This window comes from Tachysurus vachellii, chromosome 8 (genome assembly GCF_030014155.1).
Source record: "Tachysurus vachellii isolate PV-2020 chromosome 8, HZAU_Pvac_v1, whole genome shotgun sequence".
NCBI lineage: Eukaryota > Metazoa > Chordata > Actinopteri > Siluriformes > Bagridae > Tachysurus > Tachysurus vachellii.
In genome coordinates, this window is record NC_083467.1 from 15067177 (window position 1) to 15083573 (window position 16397).

Here is a 16397-nt window from a genome sequence, read left to right on the forward strand (position 1 = left end):
AATATTTGCAGTGAGACACTTAAAATCTACAGTGAGACACTTAATATCTGCTGTGAGAAACTGAACATCTGCAGTGAGAAACTAAAAATCTACAGTGAGATACTGAAAATCTGCAGTGAGACACTAAAAATCTGCAGTGAGACATGGAACATCTGCAGCGAAAAACTGAAAATCTACAGTAAGAGACTGAAAATCTGCATTGAGGCACTGACAATCTGCAGTGAGACATTGAAAATCTACAGTGAGACACAGATATCTTCAGTGAGAAACTAAAAACCTGCAGTGAAACACAAAAATCTGAAGTGAGACAGGGAAAATCTGCAGTGGGACACTAAAAATCTGCAGCGAGACAAGACAAATCTGCAGTGAGACACTGACAATCTGCAGTGAGTCACTGAATATTTGCAGAGTGATAGGGACATTCTGCAGTGTATATCTGGGTTTAGACTACATTCGAATATCTTTTATCATATTGACATGCTAAAAAAAAAAAAGTTACATTATACCTTAAGCAAACTTAGCAGATAAATTAAACACAAGTTTTTTTATTATGGTTCACAGTCTCTGATATTCATTTAGTAAGCATGTAATGGTAAATCCATATAGTTTCAACATTTCTTACTTAAAAAATGAACAAACATTGAATATCACTCAAGACAAATTCAAAGGTACACAGTTGTTAAAGTTGAAAAACAATCTATGCTGTAATTATTTCATGCACTTATAATCTCATAAAAGCCCAATGGCATTTTTTACGGAAACATCGCACACGTTGGGAGCAACATGACTTCCATTCCATTAGATTTATGTGCAAGAATAATCATCCAATGATAAAAGCCAGCACACAATTCATTACAAAATCTTAAATGGATGACACACACTGGATTTGAAATACTGGATTTCAAGTACAATCAGTGAAATTATACTGAATTACAGATTTAATGTAGTAAACTATTTGAAAGGTTTTGTCAGCGATGGACAATATCACCTTTGAATGAAGTAGTAAAGAGCCTTGGACAGACAATGGCCAATAAACTTTGTTTTGAGTTTCTCAAAAGAAGACTATACATCTAAAAATGATGACACACATCAACACACGTGGAGGTAAACAGGGCTTTCAAATGTCATCTTAAAAAAATATTTGATTTTATATGTACAACAATGCTCAAAAATAGTGAATATTTACAACAGGACAGCTGCTCCATATCAGTAACATGGTGTTGATCGCAGGCAAGCAGAGACACTAATAGGACAACAAGGTTACGGAATTGAAGTAACATATGCTACATTTAGCAAGTTGCAGCATATACTGTATGTCATTTGAACCAAACCCAAATAATATTGTTTCCATCAGTCTTGTATTTCTTCAAAAATTAAAACTGCATCTGGAGAATAAGAGGATCAGTGAGAGGATTGATTTTCATTCAGGATAAATCAAGGTGAAGTTGTGCTTTTATGAAATATATCACTAATTATTCATTTTACAAATCAGTTAGCAGAATTTCACCACTTAAGATGCATGTTATTTGAATGCTTCCTTAAGTCCTGAGATTTTTGCAGTGAATTTTTCATTAGTCCTTCTACATCATTATAAAACTAGATACAGTAACCATTGAAGCTTGCTTCAGAGATTCTTGGTCTTACTGATCCACTATCATCATCATCATCATCATCATTATTATTATTATTATTATAAGCTACCAATAATTGACAATCACTCTGCAATCATATATGGAAAACGTGTCAGTGGAGTTAAAAATATTGTGTCGGTATTAAAGAACGCAGTGGACAGCAGGACATAACAGACTGTAGAGCTTCCATTCACTATCCTGAAGATCAGTCTCTGGAATAGTTCCAGACGGGCGGTGAAACAGATGCTACTGGATTATGGCTTTAACTCCCTCAAATTGTAGGTAAATCTAATGCCTTGTGGATAAAACTGTAAGGTTGGCCCATCGCTGGTGCTGAATTGTTCCCAAAGCGGAGGTATATCTGCATTTCAGCTGAAAGTTGTTGGGTAACTGCATGGTGACAGGAATCCAGTGAAGAGCAGGGATACAGACAGAGTTGGGAACATAACACATTGAATTCTGGGTGGTTCTGGGATATTTTTAGCAGCCAAGATCTCTACAGTCTGGTGGAGATTTTACAATGCTCTTTAGACACTACATGACTTTTTTTGGATCTGCAAGACCCCACAACACTCAGTGTTGGACTGGGCAGAATGATCTGCTGGTCACAAGAGTGGTCCCATATATCCCAAGGGTTAAGAGTGAAAATTCAAGCAGAGTGAGAACATATAAAAAGCTGTTAAATCTGCAAACAGCAATACCCAATTAGAGCACCAGAGAAAACACTCAGCAGATGTTGCAGGAAAATAAAAAAACACCATCATCTTATAATCCACTCTGGTTGAACCCAGAAGTTGCCATCTGTAGCTGTAATTGTACTGTAATATTATATTTCGGTGCCAGGAGAGGAAGAGGACCCTAAAGGTTCAGATGATAAAGCTATGCATGATTACGAATGCGTATTTGATGTAAAGTGCGAAAAACCTCCCCACTACCACCACAAGTTTCTAAAAAGTCTTCTTTCTTTTCTTCATGTCAGTATTTTAACAACTAGAGCAAACTGCTTCAGGTCCATTTTGAGAACACTTTGTCTGGCAGCCGTCCAGGTGAAATATCGTATACCGCGTGTGCACAGCTACGGCGACAGGACAATACATGCGTGCTAAATGAGCCGAGATATGAACAGTTTAACACATCTGCAATGCTGAAAGTCTGTGAGCTTCAAACAGACATGTAAAGATCCAAAGTGCAGGTTAAAGGCCAGATCACACTTCAGTAATGACCATGTGAGATCCTGTGACTTTAGCTTGGCTCTTTCATATCATCCACTTCACATACTTAAGGTCATGTTTCTGAGGAGCCACTGCTGCGAGCGGCTACCATTGCAGTCTCTCAGTGTGGGAACCATTTTATCCTCCTCCGAGGGCATGTCCAAACACTGATTACTGTTCACATGTAGCAAGGTCAGGCGCTAGAGGGAAAAAAAACATAAAACAATGAAACATCAGCCGCCATTACAAATATTAATCGGTATATAACTCATGGTGTTGAATCAAACCCCAGCCATTTTACCTCCAACCTCCAATGACTGAGAAAATATGCAGTTAAAAGATGTACATAATATAAACTGGGATCTCACATTCATCAGTTCTAAAATGATTGGAAATCATTGTAAATATTTTATATAGTACTATACACATATTACAAACTGACAAATTACTGGAGTAATAACTGATTTTGCAGTAAACCTGTTTCACTGTGTATGTTGTGGGAGATGGAATGAAATAAAATGACTGTTGCCATCATTTTTGGAGAGAAATTAAATATCTCTGCAATAATACATTTAGAAAAAGTGAAGCACGGGTAGCTGGAAAGACTTTTTAAAGATTTTTAAGGCTGGCACTTCTGGTTTTGGTGCTGGTTTTCAATTTGCCTTTCACTTCTGGTTTTGGTTTATTTTTACACTGCACATAAAGAAAAATAAAAAACATTAAAAAGATTTGGGAATGAGGGACATTTTGGGCTGAAAACACTTACACTTTGATTTCACTGGTCAGAAATATGCTAAACAAACCTTTGTGTAGAATTCACAAAAATCACCCAAGCACAGACTTGGCTCTTTGTACACTTCAGATTAGATCATTTTAAGAATGACTATAAGTGTAATTGATCACATCCAGTATTTATTTGCTCTTTGTCCATTCAACCAAGTATCCCAAACATAATGCATCACTTCAGATCTGTTGTTTAGCTCATTTTGTGGCTCAGGGGTAGGTTTAGCTGCTCATATGTAAATGTTGTACACAACCCTGAATATAAGGAAAGCGTGTTAGGTTCACTTCCGGCTGAAGGGTCAATTCAGGGTCCAAACACTTTCCGACAGCAATCAAACTGCACCAGAGTTCACTTAGAATCCACCTTGCTCAAGAGATCTCAGACTGGTTGTTTTGGTCTGTGCTCTAGTGTGATTGCTGTGTTCTCTAAACAGGCTGAATACTGAAACCACCCTAAGTTGACTAAGTGTTCAGAAATACAGTAAGAAAGAAAATGTGCGTCATACATCTACTTCAAATCAGCTTAAAGTGCACCAAAAAAAAAATAAAAATCACCTGCAAAACAAGTGCAGCTTTTACTCATATCCATTTGTATGTCTGGGAAAATGAATCATATCATCGTGATTGTCAGTTACAGTCCACAATTTTCAAAACTATTTTAAGAAGTTCTATTTAAACATTTCAATTTCATTTACAGAATCCTATGTATACATAATATCATGCAGCTTCACACCATGGCGGATTCACACCAAAGAAAAAACAAGCCGTGCTGTGAAAATGCATGTTTCCAAAAAACCCATCACCTAGCCTGGCTTACCTTAGTGCCATTAATAATAGTCCTCGTATGGAGAGGCGGACATGTTGGACGTGTTTATAGACTCTATTTACACTGTTCAAGTAGTAGCACGAGAAACTAATGAGTGTGACTGGCCTCTGGTTTCAGGTTCAGCACTAATCAGCACTCTGGGCTTCATAATTAAACACTGCCCTATTGAACAGCTGCTAGCAAAGAGCTGAACAAAGCAAGTATGTGAAATGCACATTATGACAATACTGTTTATATTGAGCTTGTTTACATTGCTGTGATGATAAGATCCACGAAATGTACAGAGGAAGCCTCAAACAAATTGACGGATACAGAGAAAAATACAATGGAAAATAACACAAGAGATGTTGCTTGTGGTGTTGCTTGTAGTGTTAGATACAGTGTATTTAGCAAAAATCTAAAATAAAACACAACTGATCTTAGATGCACTTTGCAAAACAGCTAGAAATGATCTAATAATATTACACTGAATTCTGTGCAATTTCCTTTTGGGGTAAAGGATATGTGAACGAGATGAGCTTAGGTGTCTCTTTAAACAGGGCACATGGATGGATTTCAACATAAAAATAGGTCATGGAGAAATCTGTGCTCATTAAACAATGACATTACATGTAGTCAACTCTTCACCCTTCAGCAAAATGTGCAAAAACAATGAATCTATAAAACTAATAATGCATAAAAGTGATGTTTTATGCTTCATTATGGGGACACCCTGTAGATTTATTTTAACACATGTTAACATATTTCCTACAAAATCAGCATCCAGCAATGAATAATTATTTGTGGAAGCCTCCTATAGAGAAAACAGCAGCACTGAGCCTCCTCCTGTAAGGTCTAACAAGGATTTAGAAACGTAGAGGAAACTTATACCAATCCCCCCTCTGAAATATTATTTATATTTAGGTTTATTTTTGTGTGATGAATAATAAAAGGATTCTACATTTATGTCATGTTTTTCAAAGACAACAATAAATATTCTAGGAGTGTAGATAATATGTGAAATGTATTTTGCATGAAGAAAATCAAAGTATTTTCTGCCACCTTTTTAAGTGAAAGGTTCGAATGATTCATTCTGACGGTTATTTTATACAATCATCTGTGCCACTGGAGGGTGCCAATAATTCTGAGTTCGCTCTTTGTCAGATCTAATAAAATGCTCTATATGTTTCAGTAAAATCTTCTTTTCCCAGCTAGAGAAACAGAAGGACAATGCAGTGTAGTAAGTAAGTGAAAATGTATAACCACTCACAAGGCACAAATCAGGTAATTATATGTGACTGGTGTGTAAGAATGTGTCCCTGCTGAGGAATACCCATCATGCACATGTCTCAGTGTGACAGCAGCAGCCGAGTACAGGGAGCACACTGATGTTCTGCTACTCTAATGACTGTTTTTGGTCACACAGCTCCTACACACGTCATGTAGACACACACTCACACACACACACACCTATAACACCTGAGAGAGTTCTCAAGTAAAAGACAAAATTCAGTTTTGCTTCTTCAGTTCATAAGCATAAAAGAAAATTTGATAAGACTGTCTATGAAGCCCATTTCCATTAAACATTATAATTCCTTACATACTTCTTTGTAAGTTGGCAACAAGTCCTTTTTTACGAAATTGTATTCCGTTGTGTAATTTAATAACAATAATGCCTCATAAAGCTTTAGTAAGTATGGAATAACACACTACATGCTGTACTGTTACAGGAATATACCCCACAGCGGCACAATGTAAAGCGAACACCAGACTAGTATTGCTATAAGGGTATGTTCTAAAATGACATTCTTCTATTAGCACAGTGATTTGTCAAAGATTATAATTTGTCAACGAACAAGTTAATGCACTTATTAACTACTGCTTTTTTTAAAGCACATTCACAAGCTAGTTCCTGTTATCACTTACATTACACTTACATAGCATTGATAAACATTCCCTCCAGACCAGTCTCTATTAAATTAAATGCACATACTAAAAAAGGAAAAAAAATACAGCTGTTGTGTATATGTGTTCATGTATGAAAACGAGGACTCAGGAGACTGCTGACTTTTTATGGAGCTTTTTATTTCCTTTTTTCTGGGCTGCCTCTTCCTCTTAATAAATAATTGTCAAAAAAATCAAACCCTATGCCACTCACAGTTTGTTACCTTCACGTACACCTTCTAAGTTCAAGTCTAAGGCAGGAATGTGGTGTGTGTTGTGTGAGCTTAGTCAGCTCTGTCTCTTCCTTCCCTCTCTCTCTCTCTCTCTCTCTCTCTCTGATTCACAGCTTTGCCGAAAGGGACAAGATAAATCTATAATCGCACACAGGTAGGAACTGTCACACACTGTCGGTTTAATGTGCCTCCTTTTGTCCACGCCCAGATTCCTCTGTACTAAAGACTTTCCTATGGTAGAAAACGTACTACTACATACAACTGACACTTCAGCTTCCCTCCATAAATGCTACATAAACATCATGGAAAGCATCACTGTAACAATCAAAACAGAATCTTCACCACAACGATTATACAGTTTTTCCTTTGTTAAACTCTTTGTTAATTATTAGCTTTAAATTATGTGAAGCATCCACAATTCAAGTCCCTGAAAATGAGCTGTTAATATAGAAACTATATCATAACAAATTAGAGCTATTAAATTAATGTAAACCTATCGGTTATGTTACAACTGTAACTACTATACAACTAATAATGACAAATAATAATGTATATTTGTAATGTAATGTGGAATTACACACAGACACACTACATTGCAAAAGTTGGGAAAGATGACAAATATATAACATAAAAAAATATAAAATGTTTATGTAATTGTATCAATAATTATACGTTCGCCTCACACCGCCAGGGTCGGGGTTCGATTCCCGCCTCTGCCTTGTGTGTGTGGAGTTTGCATGTTCTCCCTGTGCCTCGGGGGGTTTCCTCCGGGTACTCCGGTTTCCTCCCCCGGTCCAAAGACATGCATGGTAGGTTGATTGGCATCTCTGGAAAATTGTCCGTGACCCGAGGTAGTTCGGATAAGCGGTAGAAAATGAGTGAGTGCAATAAAATAATTTATTAAATATTATTAGATGTTTATGAGGCATTATAAAAAAAGGCTATATATATATACACTATATATAAATATCAATTAAAATGAGCATCAGTGTTGCTAAAACTATATACTGGAACATATACAGTATTTATAAATGCGTATCCCTCAATCATGTTTTAGTCACAGCCATATATACAGTATTTTGCTCGTATTTTTGTACAGATGTAGTTTTTTTATTTTGACGGATGAACAAGAATATGAGAGCCAACTGTGAAAAAAACAAAACAAAACACGCAGACACACACAACGATAACCTATAAAGATTAACGACCTGAAAAGCAACAGAGCACTTCCAGCATAATAAGCATCAGAGAGACCATTACAATTCAGGATTCTGCTAATAAATATATATTTAAAAAACACCCTATTTGTGCTGAGCACAGCTGTGGCATGGCTGTGTGTGAGTGCTCTGATGTGGCCATGCTCTCTGAGAGGCCAGGGCCATGAAAGAGGCCTTTCACAATAAGCGATCACTTCAAAAGAACTCACAAACAAAGACAAACCTATTTCAGAGCTCTGCGCATAGATAATCAGGTTGTATTATGGAATAATGTTGCCTCGTCTGCTCTCCCTAGGTGAGGGCTGGCATATGTAGCAGCGACTAGCAGATTTTCATCTAAATATTAAAGATTTATGTAAGGAACATAAATGCCAAATAAGATTTAATTTGATGCAGTGGTGCTGAAAAGGCCCTGGTGATGGTGTTTTGTGTATAGCAGTGCTTTTGGTGTCCGTTATTGCTTTATGTAAGTTACTGGCCTCTAATATACCACTAAAATGGTCAGCAGTAATAGATCCTACACTCTTTGGAATATGTCTTGAATATGAGCGCTAAAGAGTCTTCATTCATCTGCAACTGACAAGACGTGCCTTTGGTTCAAAACTTCCGCACACACAAACAAATACTCAATAAAACTAGCAAACACATCCACATTTTAAACTACATGAACAAAACCAACATCAAGCTAATCTAGTTTAAAGCAACTAAGTGTGTAAACAGGCCCAGTCCTCAAATACAGCCCTCCTTCAACATATATTATACATCAGTTTGTTGAGTTGCAGGAAATATAATCAATAAGGCAGTGATTTCAACTAATGGAGCATGCAATTAACTACAGGCAAAATGTTACATGCTGACTTACTGTAATTTAACTTAAATTTGACTGAATATTGACTTTTTTATCATAGTTATCAATTATTCCCATTAAGATTCAACCCATTTTCTAAGGGAAGAGAAGCACCTAAACCTGCTAAATATAATATGGGACAAGTTGTGGATACTGTAATAATATAAATGTACAGCAAACATGAATGAAAATGAATAATAAATTAATAAATGCTGTGTATTATTCCTCATTTAATATTTTTTATTTTCCTCTGGAGAGAATCTGTAATAGAGCATTGGATGGATAGAAGCACATTTCCTAATCTATGTCCATGAAACACTCTTGTGTTTTTATTAAGGTTGTTTATTTTTTAGGTTTGCATTGGGAGGTGATTACAGTTACTCTGTAATACCCAGCAGTTCATAAGGTATACAAATTGCTGGTTATTTATTCATAGCACGTACAGTATGAGCGGCTAGTTCATTTTAACTAATATATTAATAAGCTGGTGAAAATAGGAGACAAACTGTATATGTATATGTATATATAAGCTAGGATGAATCATGCTGGGGGTTAAGGTCAAACATAGCACTCACTGATGACTGCTTCTAATCTCTAAAGGCTGAATACAAAGGACTGGGCCACTAAACCTTCCAGCACTAACCTGCTGTGACCTGGGCTTGCCTTTTACAGAAAGTAATCAGTGGCACTGTAGTAGACCTTCCTAACCACCTCCAGTGTCGTGTAGTTCCTGAGGACCCAAGACTGAAGCGGACTACCGTCACAGTACTCCACCGTTGGGCCGTACTTCCCATCCTCCAGCCGACTGATGGTGAGGCATGACTGTGTGATAATGTGCAGGAACGTGCCCTTCTGATGGCCACCATTACACACCACACAGAGCAGCACGAATGAGCACGAATGGTATACAGTGCAACACGGACACACCAGGATCTAGTCTAGAACACAACACTGCTTTAACACTATTATAGAACACAATGCAAGTACATGTGGCATGGTTAAAAGAAGTCAGTTTTTTCCGCTCTGAAATGTCCTGAAAATATGATGCCATTAATGTTAATAGGTGACATCATATAGTGAGAGATGATAAGTGACGTGAAGGATGTATAGATACGCTCTAAGAGAACACACTGCAGGTCTTGCACTGTAACAAATTCTCTACTGTTTTCTCCAAATTAAAAGCAATATTGGCAGAATTGGCAAGATTAAAAATTAATGTTATACATGAATAACTAAACAGCCATTTTTAAGCTTGCAATCTACTCCCTCTCTCATCAACTGGTGTATGTGAAAACCTGGATTACTGACAGTGAAATGTTAATCAAAAAAAACTATTAAACTTTCATGGTCTGGAATTTTGGAGTCAGCTTTTAAAAATAGTTTAAAAATGGGCTGCATTGACAGACTGTGACATTTCTCAAAACCCAAACCAGTGAATATTTAATGCCGCATAAATTACTCATCAAAATGATTTTTCAGCAGTCTAGGCCAATATATAAATAAACTGGTCTACAGGGGCTTTCAGTAAACTTGGTGAGAAGGACTAAATAATGGCTAACGCCGTAGCCCAGTTCTCTACAGACAATGCTGTCTGTGGCTAAAATAAGGCTCTAATGGTGATGTCCTGTTTCATATACCATGCTTAAACACTTCTACAAGTAAATCATTCAATCAATATGATTTTACTCAGATGTTGTGAGTACAGATACAATCGCATCCATCACAATATATTTTCATATCCTTGGTGTTTCTATTTAAAATAGAGCCATTTACAGTTAATTAATTAGAGGACAATCAGGACGTCAAGCATTGGCCAAGAAATTTACGAAAAGAATAGTAGTTTTTATTGCTGTACTGATCAACAGGTCATTCAATAATCAAAGCACAGGGACAAGTGTATTGTCAGTGCTAAAATTGTGTTTCTTACAATAGGTTTCCTAGACTGCATAAAAAATACATTATGTACTATGATATTATGTTTATCTTTAATAAACCTGAGAGAAAATTTTGTCACCACTATATAAGGTAAGCTTACAGGTAAGCTTTAGAACTCCAAACATATCTCCAGAATTCAGTTAAATTCTGTTAGCATGGACATATCCTGTGAAATCTATACACAGATTTTCTGGTAAAGTTATGATTTCTTATGTTATCAACGTTGCTAGCCATCAATTATTGCTTTATCTGTATTAAGAATTACAATCCAAATCACAAAGACTTCTTAAACGCATGCCACTTTCTAATGTGCTCAATACTAATAATGCACCCTGGAATAACGATACAATATTGAAACTGACACAACATCCAGCAAAACAGCTTATCTTACCTGAAAATCATATTCCCACTTGCCAACATACTAAGCAATAAGAATAAGGATGCATTGAGTAACTTGTAGTTCCTGGTAGGTAGTCAAAGGGCTTGAGATACAGAGTAAAATGGAAGGTTTGTAGCACCATCTGGTGGTAAAAACTATCCTTAAATGCAATTGTTTGAAATCAAAGTCTATATGGTATATCACTGAGAAAGTGAATATTTAAATGTTGTAAGTCAAACTCTTTAACACATACCTCAGCATCATACTCAAACATCTGGTTGCCTTTCATGTGGTGGCACTTCAGCATGATGACGGGGCCATTCAGACGAGACACATCGAGACACAGGTCATCAGTCCGGATTTCTTTATCTGCTGTGTAGGAAAACACCTACACACATGCACACACACACGCACACAAATATGTTATTACACTTAACACATTCTCTGGTGCAGAATGAAGCAGGCTATGGAAAATAGTTCTGAGTGTATGTTTATTGGGTTAGTGTGCCCTCACCTGGTTGCCACCCATGCCATGACAGTTAAAAAAACCAACTTTCTCATTCTCTTTCCTTCCCATGTTGTCCACACACTGGTTGGTCTCCACATTTCTAATCTGTGGATGAAGCAAGGCCAAGAGTATTCTAAATAAAAAGACACTTTAGCACTCCAGTTACAAATCATATTAAAAAGCTGTACATATTTCTGCTTTCAAAATCAACTTAATAACTTGTAATTATAAAGTTACAGCTGACAACTTAGTTGAAAACAAAGTTTAATCTGTGATGTTTTACGCTATATTCTTTTGTAAGGGGTGTTAAACTCATCACATGTACACTATATGGCCAAAGGTTTGTGTCTTCCCCAAACCGTTGCCACAAAGTTAGTAAAATCCAATTGTTTATAATGTCTTTGTCTGCTGTACTTTAAGATTTCCATTAACTGAAACTAAGGCCCTCAAAGACAATGCATATATTCATAAAGCAAGCTCGATGAAGATGTGGTTTGCCAGGTTCCTGCACATAGCCCTGACCTTAACCCCAATGAATATTCATCACTAGGATGAACTGGAACACAAACCATGCACCAGGTTATATTCATCATCCTAACCTCACTAATGACTGGAAAGGCTTTACAAAAGTGTCGTGTTTTGGAAACAGCATAAGGGGAAAAAAATCTTGTTTGGGATGTTCAAAATCTGGTTGCGATGGTCAGGTGCTCACAAACCTTTGTCCACATAGTGTACTTTATGTACAAGCACATTAAGAACAAATTCAGCACATTAGCTAATATTTGAAGGAAAAAAGGTCAGATAGCTTATAATTCCATGATCTGGAAATATCTAAGATGCAACATCTAGAAGAACGTAAAGGATGTCATTGGGTAGGAAGCACTGCAAACCAATCCGAGGAAACAAGAAAGTACATTTTACAAATTAATTTAGAGGCAAGTGAATGATGGTGTATTCCATACATGGTCTTCTGTGTATGCTGTATACGTGTGTGTCCAGAATACCAGCAAATGCAATGTGAACAATGTTCCAACTGAAGAATGTGAGAACTGACAGTACCTAATAGTGACCCTAATATTATTAAGAGTTCAAAATTGTTCAAAATCTGGTTGCGATGGTCAGGTGCTCACAAACCTTTGGCCACATAGTGTACTTTATGTACAAGCACATTAAGAACAAATTCAGCACATTAGCTAATATTTGAAGGAAAAAAGGTCAGATAGCTTATAATTCCATGATCTGGAAATATCTAAGATGCAACATCTAGAAGAACGTAAAGGATGTCATTGGGTAGGAAGCACTGCAAACCAATCCGAGGAAACAAGAAAGTACATTTTACAAATTAATTTAGAGGCAAGTGAATGATGGTGTATTCCATACATGGTCTTCTGTGTATGCTGTATACGTGTGTGTCCAGAATACCAGCAAATGCAATGTGAACAATGTTCCAACTGAAGAATGTGAGAACTGACAGTACCTAATAGTGACCCTAATATTATTAAGAGTTCAAAATTGAGCTCTCTCATTTCTGAGAGCTGAAATTGTTCCTGATGCTGCTTTCGGTTTTGTCAAGGAGCTTAAGCATAAAGAAAGATCTGAAAAGGAATAAATCATTTCATGTCGTTCTGTCACTCAGTCTCCAACAAGCCTGCAGAAATCATTTCCTGCTCTTCTAGTTAATAACACATGGCCTTGATTTGCCCATTTGCCTGGCAACATAATTAAACAACACTGAAACAAGTAATTATAGCTCATTCATTATATACACTTTATCTGCAGCGCTATGAGGCTGGCTAAGTCACACAAATCACTGCTGATCTTGGATTGTGGATTGTTTAAAGCGCTACTTTAATGTTTCCGATAAACAAGTCTGATAACTATTTAGATATATGCTATCTATTTAAGCATAAAGGCCACCATAACACATTAAGTAGTCAGGAGTGTCTTTTAAAATTAAGTAACATAAAATCAATGTGTCTTCATGTAAAGTGGAATAAAGCTTGTAGAACTGAAGAGCTGTCAGGAAGTTGATCCAGCAGCAGAGGTGTAACAGACAAGCTTTACTGCAGAGCTGTAAATGATCAAGCCTCTGCATAACATCTATATCAAACAAGTACACACAAACAATGTCTCCAAACAGCATCTCACGCTGGCTCAGAAGCCCATTATAAATCAGCTCAAGCTGGCAGCCGTCCCTAACTCTCCGGAGACTATTAGCTTAATAGAGCTGAACCTGAGCTTAAAACTAACACGTGTGCTCTTTAAGAGCTTTACTCTGAGATGAGGTATAGTAAAATACGTCTCCCTAGCCAAAGGCATTACACGTTAACGCCAAGATAAATACTCATAACTCATTTTGTGTGAGATGCTGACTGGTGCAAGTTCTGCTGCGTTCATGGCTGTATGTAACTGGGGATTTTAATCAGGTTTCTTTCTCCACTATAGCTCTTGGGTCAAGTTAAACTATTCTCAATTTTGTTGCATCACTAGACACGTCTTCATTTATTCGCTCATGTCCCAGAAGTCGCCAGCTCTCCGGTTGCTTTGTCATTGCCAGTCACCTTATGTGTGATTGTAGCATTAGCCAGAGATGGTCTGAGTATATCATTGCTATATATGTTAGCTATATATCACGTCCCAGCACAATACAACTTGTCAATCATTTCTTTCTCGAATTCAAGTAGATAGCAGTCTGCTCTTCTAGAACTAACAAAGATAGTCACTGAGTGGACAGACTTTACAAGAAGGATCGTTTAAATAATCTAAAATTCCCTGATAGTGTCCTTAAGCTCAGAGTTGGCATTTTCAGGCCAGTGGTGTGGTGCTCTGTGCGCTTCGGTCCACTGGGTAGTGAGAATCAAATGGCAAATACTGATCCGTGTTATGTTGCTTCCAAGAGAATGGACTTCTCCTTCAGCTTTCTGCATACTAAGCAGGGTGAGACTGGGTTTCTTTTGTCTCGAATGTCTTCTAATGTAAGTCTGATGTAGTAGTTCACTGAGTTGATATGTTCAACTTTCTGAAAGCTTAGACTCCGAGCCATTAGCCACTCATCACTCCATGGCCCATCAGCTGGCAATCACACACCCCTCTCAAGACACTCAGTGCCCCATCAGTGGCATCTGTCACTCTGCACCCTCTCCCTGGTTCATACAGTCTTGTACAATGTTACTCTTGTCCATTTATCATCAGTGTCAACTTGTCAACAGCACAATAATTGGCACCATAATCACACAGGGGCAGATGAAGAGAATATAAGTGCTGTCGAATGCTCAAATCAAAGCACGTTGATTAAATTTCTGAAGCAGCACCGCTCTTCAATCCAAATAATTTCTAGATTTTCTAGATTCTAGTTTATGTTAATGTGAACAATCCAATACATTGTCGTTTCTATAGTAAGTCCACTCCCAGGGACTGCTGCATAAACTATAACCAACAATAAGCAGAACAATAACATTTAACAAAGAAAAATGATAGAATAAATATATTTAACAAAGAAAAAGTTGCTGATATTATTAAGCTTTCTGCAAGGAGATGTTTATTTAATATTTAATAGGTAAGTTTTTGGCTACAAGAGAGCCTTCATACTTTTCATTACAAGCAACATGACTGACATGAAAAATAGAGACATCTCACTGTCCCGAATGAAGAAATCTGGAGCTCCACATCAATTTCTTTCCGCTATTTACAGAGTTTGGTGCATCTTCGAGCAGAACTTTCATTGATGGCTACAAGAATTTGAGAAGAACTTTACCAAATATTACAAAAAGTGTTCTGGCTTATAAAACAATGCACTGTAAATAATAATAAAAAAATCCATTACTTCACTCACTGCAGTTTGCACCATGTCGATGCAATCATTTACATAGCAACATGGTGGAGATGATTCTTTTCAGCACTGTTTGGCATGAAACCAGGTGACATGCAGTTTTGCACCCCTGTAATCTGGAAGATGAAAAACCACCTGCCTTACAGACCACAATTTGTGTGACAGATGACATTTCTATCAGTCTACGGTAGTGAGGTGCAATTTTCTACGCTGCATTTTTGGGGGTGATGCAATAAAAAGGAGACAAATGAACAGTTGAGCTGTCTGGCAGCTGAAAGCATTGCCATTCACAATATGTGCCTTGCCTTTGCAAACAATGGGGTGAGGTTAGTGTACGTCCACAGATGAAAGTCAGCTTCAACAGGGAAGAAACAGGGAACAGAAAGCTGTATACCTCTCCAAGAGAGTAGTATCTGCGGGGTATCTGTGAGTCAGGGTAGATGTTCTCCAGATACCAGGAGAAAGGTTTACACTGCAGAGCTTCTCTCAGAGCCTTCCGAGCAGATACGTCTCCATAGTCCACTCGGACCACACCTGTACAAACACAAAAAAAACATTAAGTACAAGATATACAGTACATCGTGTGTGTGTGTGTGTGTGTGTTTCTTTGACTGTAAAGAAACAGCAATGATATTCTCGTTCTCAAAGGCATGCATCAGATTTTAAATCAATCCCTAATAATTAGGACATTTTTGGTTATCAATATTATATAAGGTTCCCACACATTTTACACAATAACATGATGATATTAGTATTAAAATGAGAGCATTAATCTAAACCTGTGATATGAATTACAGTACAAATAAATGTCTGAGCATTTCAACAGCACTATGGTGTAATGGAAGCTAATACAGTGTGGATACCTTGAGAGCTTTTCTCTCAGTTCATACTGTATCCTTAGACAATAAGGCTGATAACCAACAATTAGAATTAAATGCACTAGTTTCCTTTAACCAGTAGGGGGCGATTCTGTACCACATTCCTTGTAATGTTAGACGCAAACCTCTCTTGTTGCTTTCAAGCCCACATTTAGGTCTTTGCACACTACCCTACCAAATAAATTATTTGCACATGC

At 37.2% G+C, this 16397-nt stretch overlaps 1 protein-coding gene across 2 annotated transcripts in view; it reads right to left on the minus strand.

The window, feature by feature from the left end:
- Positions 1 to 569: 569 nt before the first annotated feature.
- The window catches only part of galnt13 (UDP-N-acetyl-alpha-D-galactosamine:polypeptide N-acetylgalactosaminyltransferase 13), a 40332-nt gene continuing 24504 nt past the window's right edge, over positions 570 to 16397 (minus strand). The window contains exons 10-13 of one of the 2 annotated variants that reach the window (XM_060876495.1): positions 15717 to 15856; positions 11500 to 11598; positions 11239 to 11373; positions 570 to 3042 (exon numbers count right to left, since the gene is read on the minus strand). In XM_060876495.1, coding sequence (XP_060732478.1) covers positions 2902 to 3042; positions 11239 to 11373; positions 11500 to 11598; positions 15717 to 15856 — 515 coding nt within the window. In that variant the 3' untranslated portion in view covers positions 570 to 2901. Of the gene's footprint in view, positions 3043 to 9337; positions 9524 to 11238; positions 11374 to 11499; positions 11599 to 15716; positions 15857 to 16397 lie in introns of those variants that run through there. The other variant, XM_060876494.1, reaches the window with a different exon arrangement.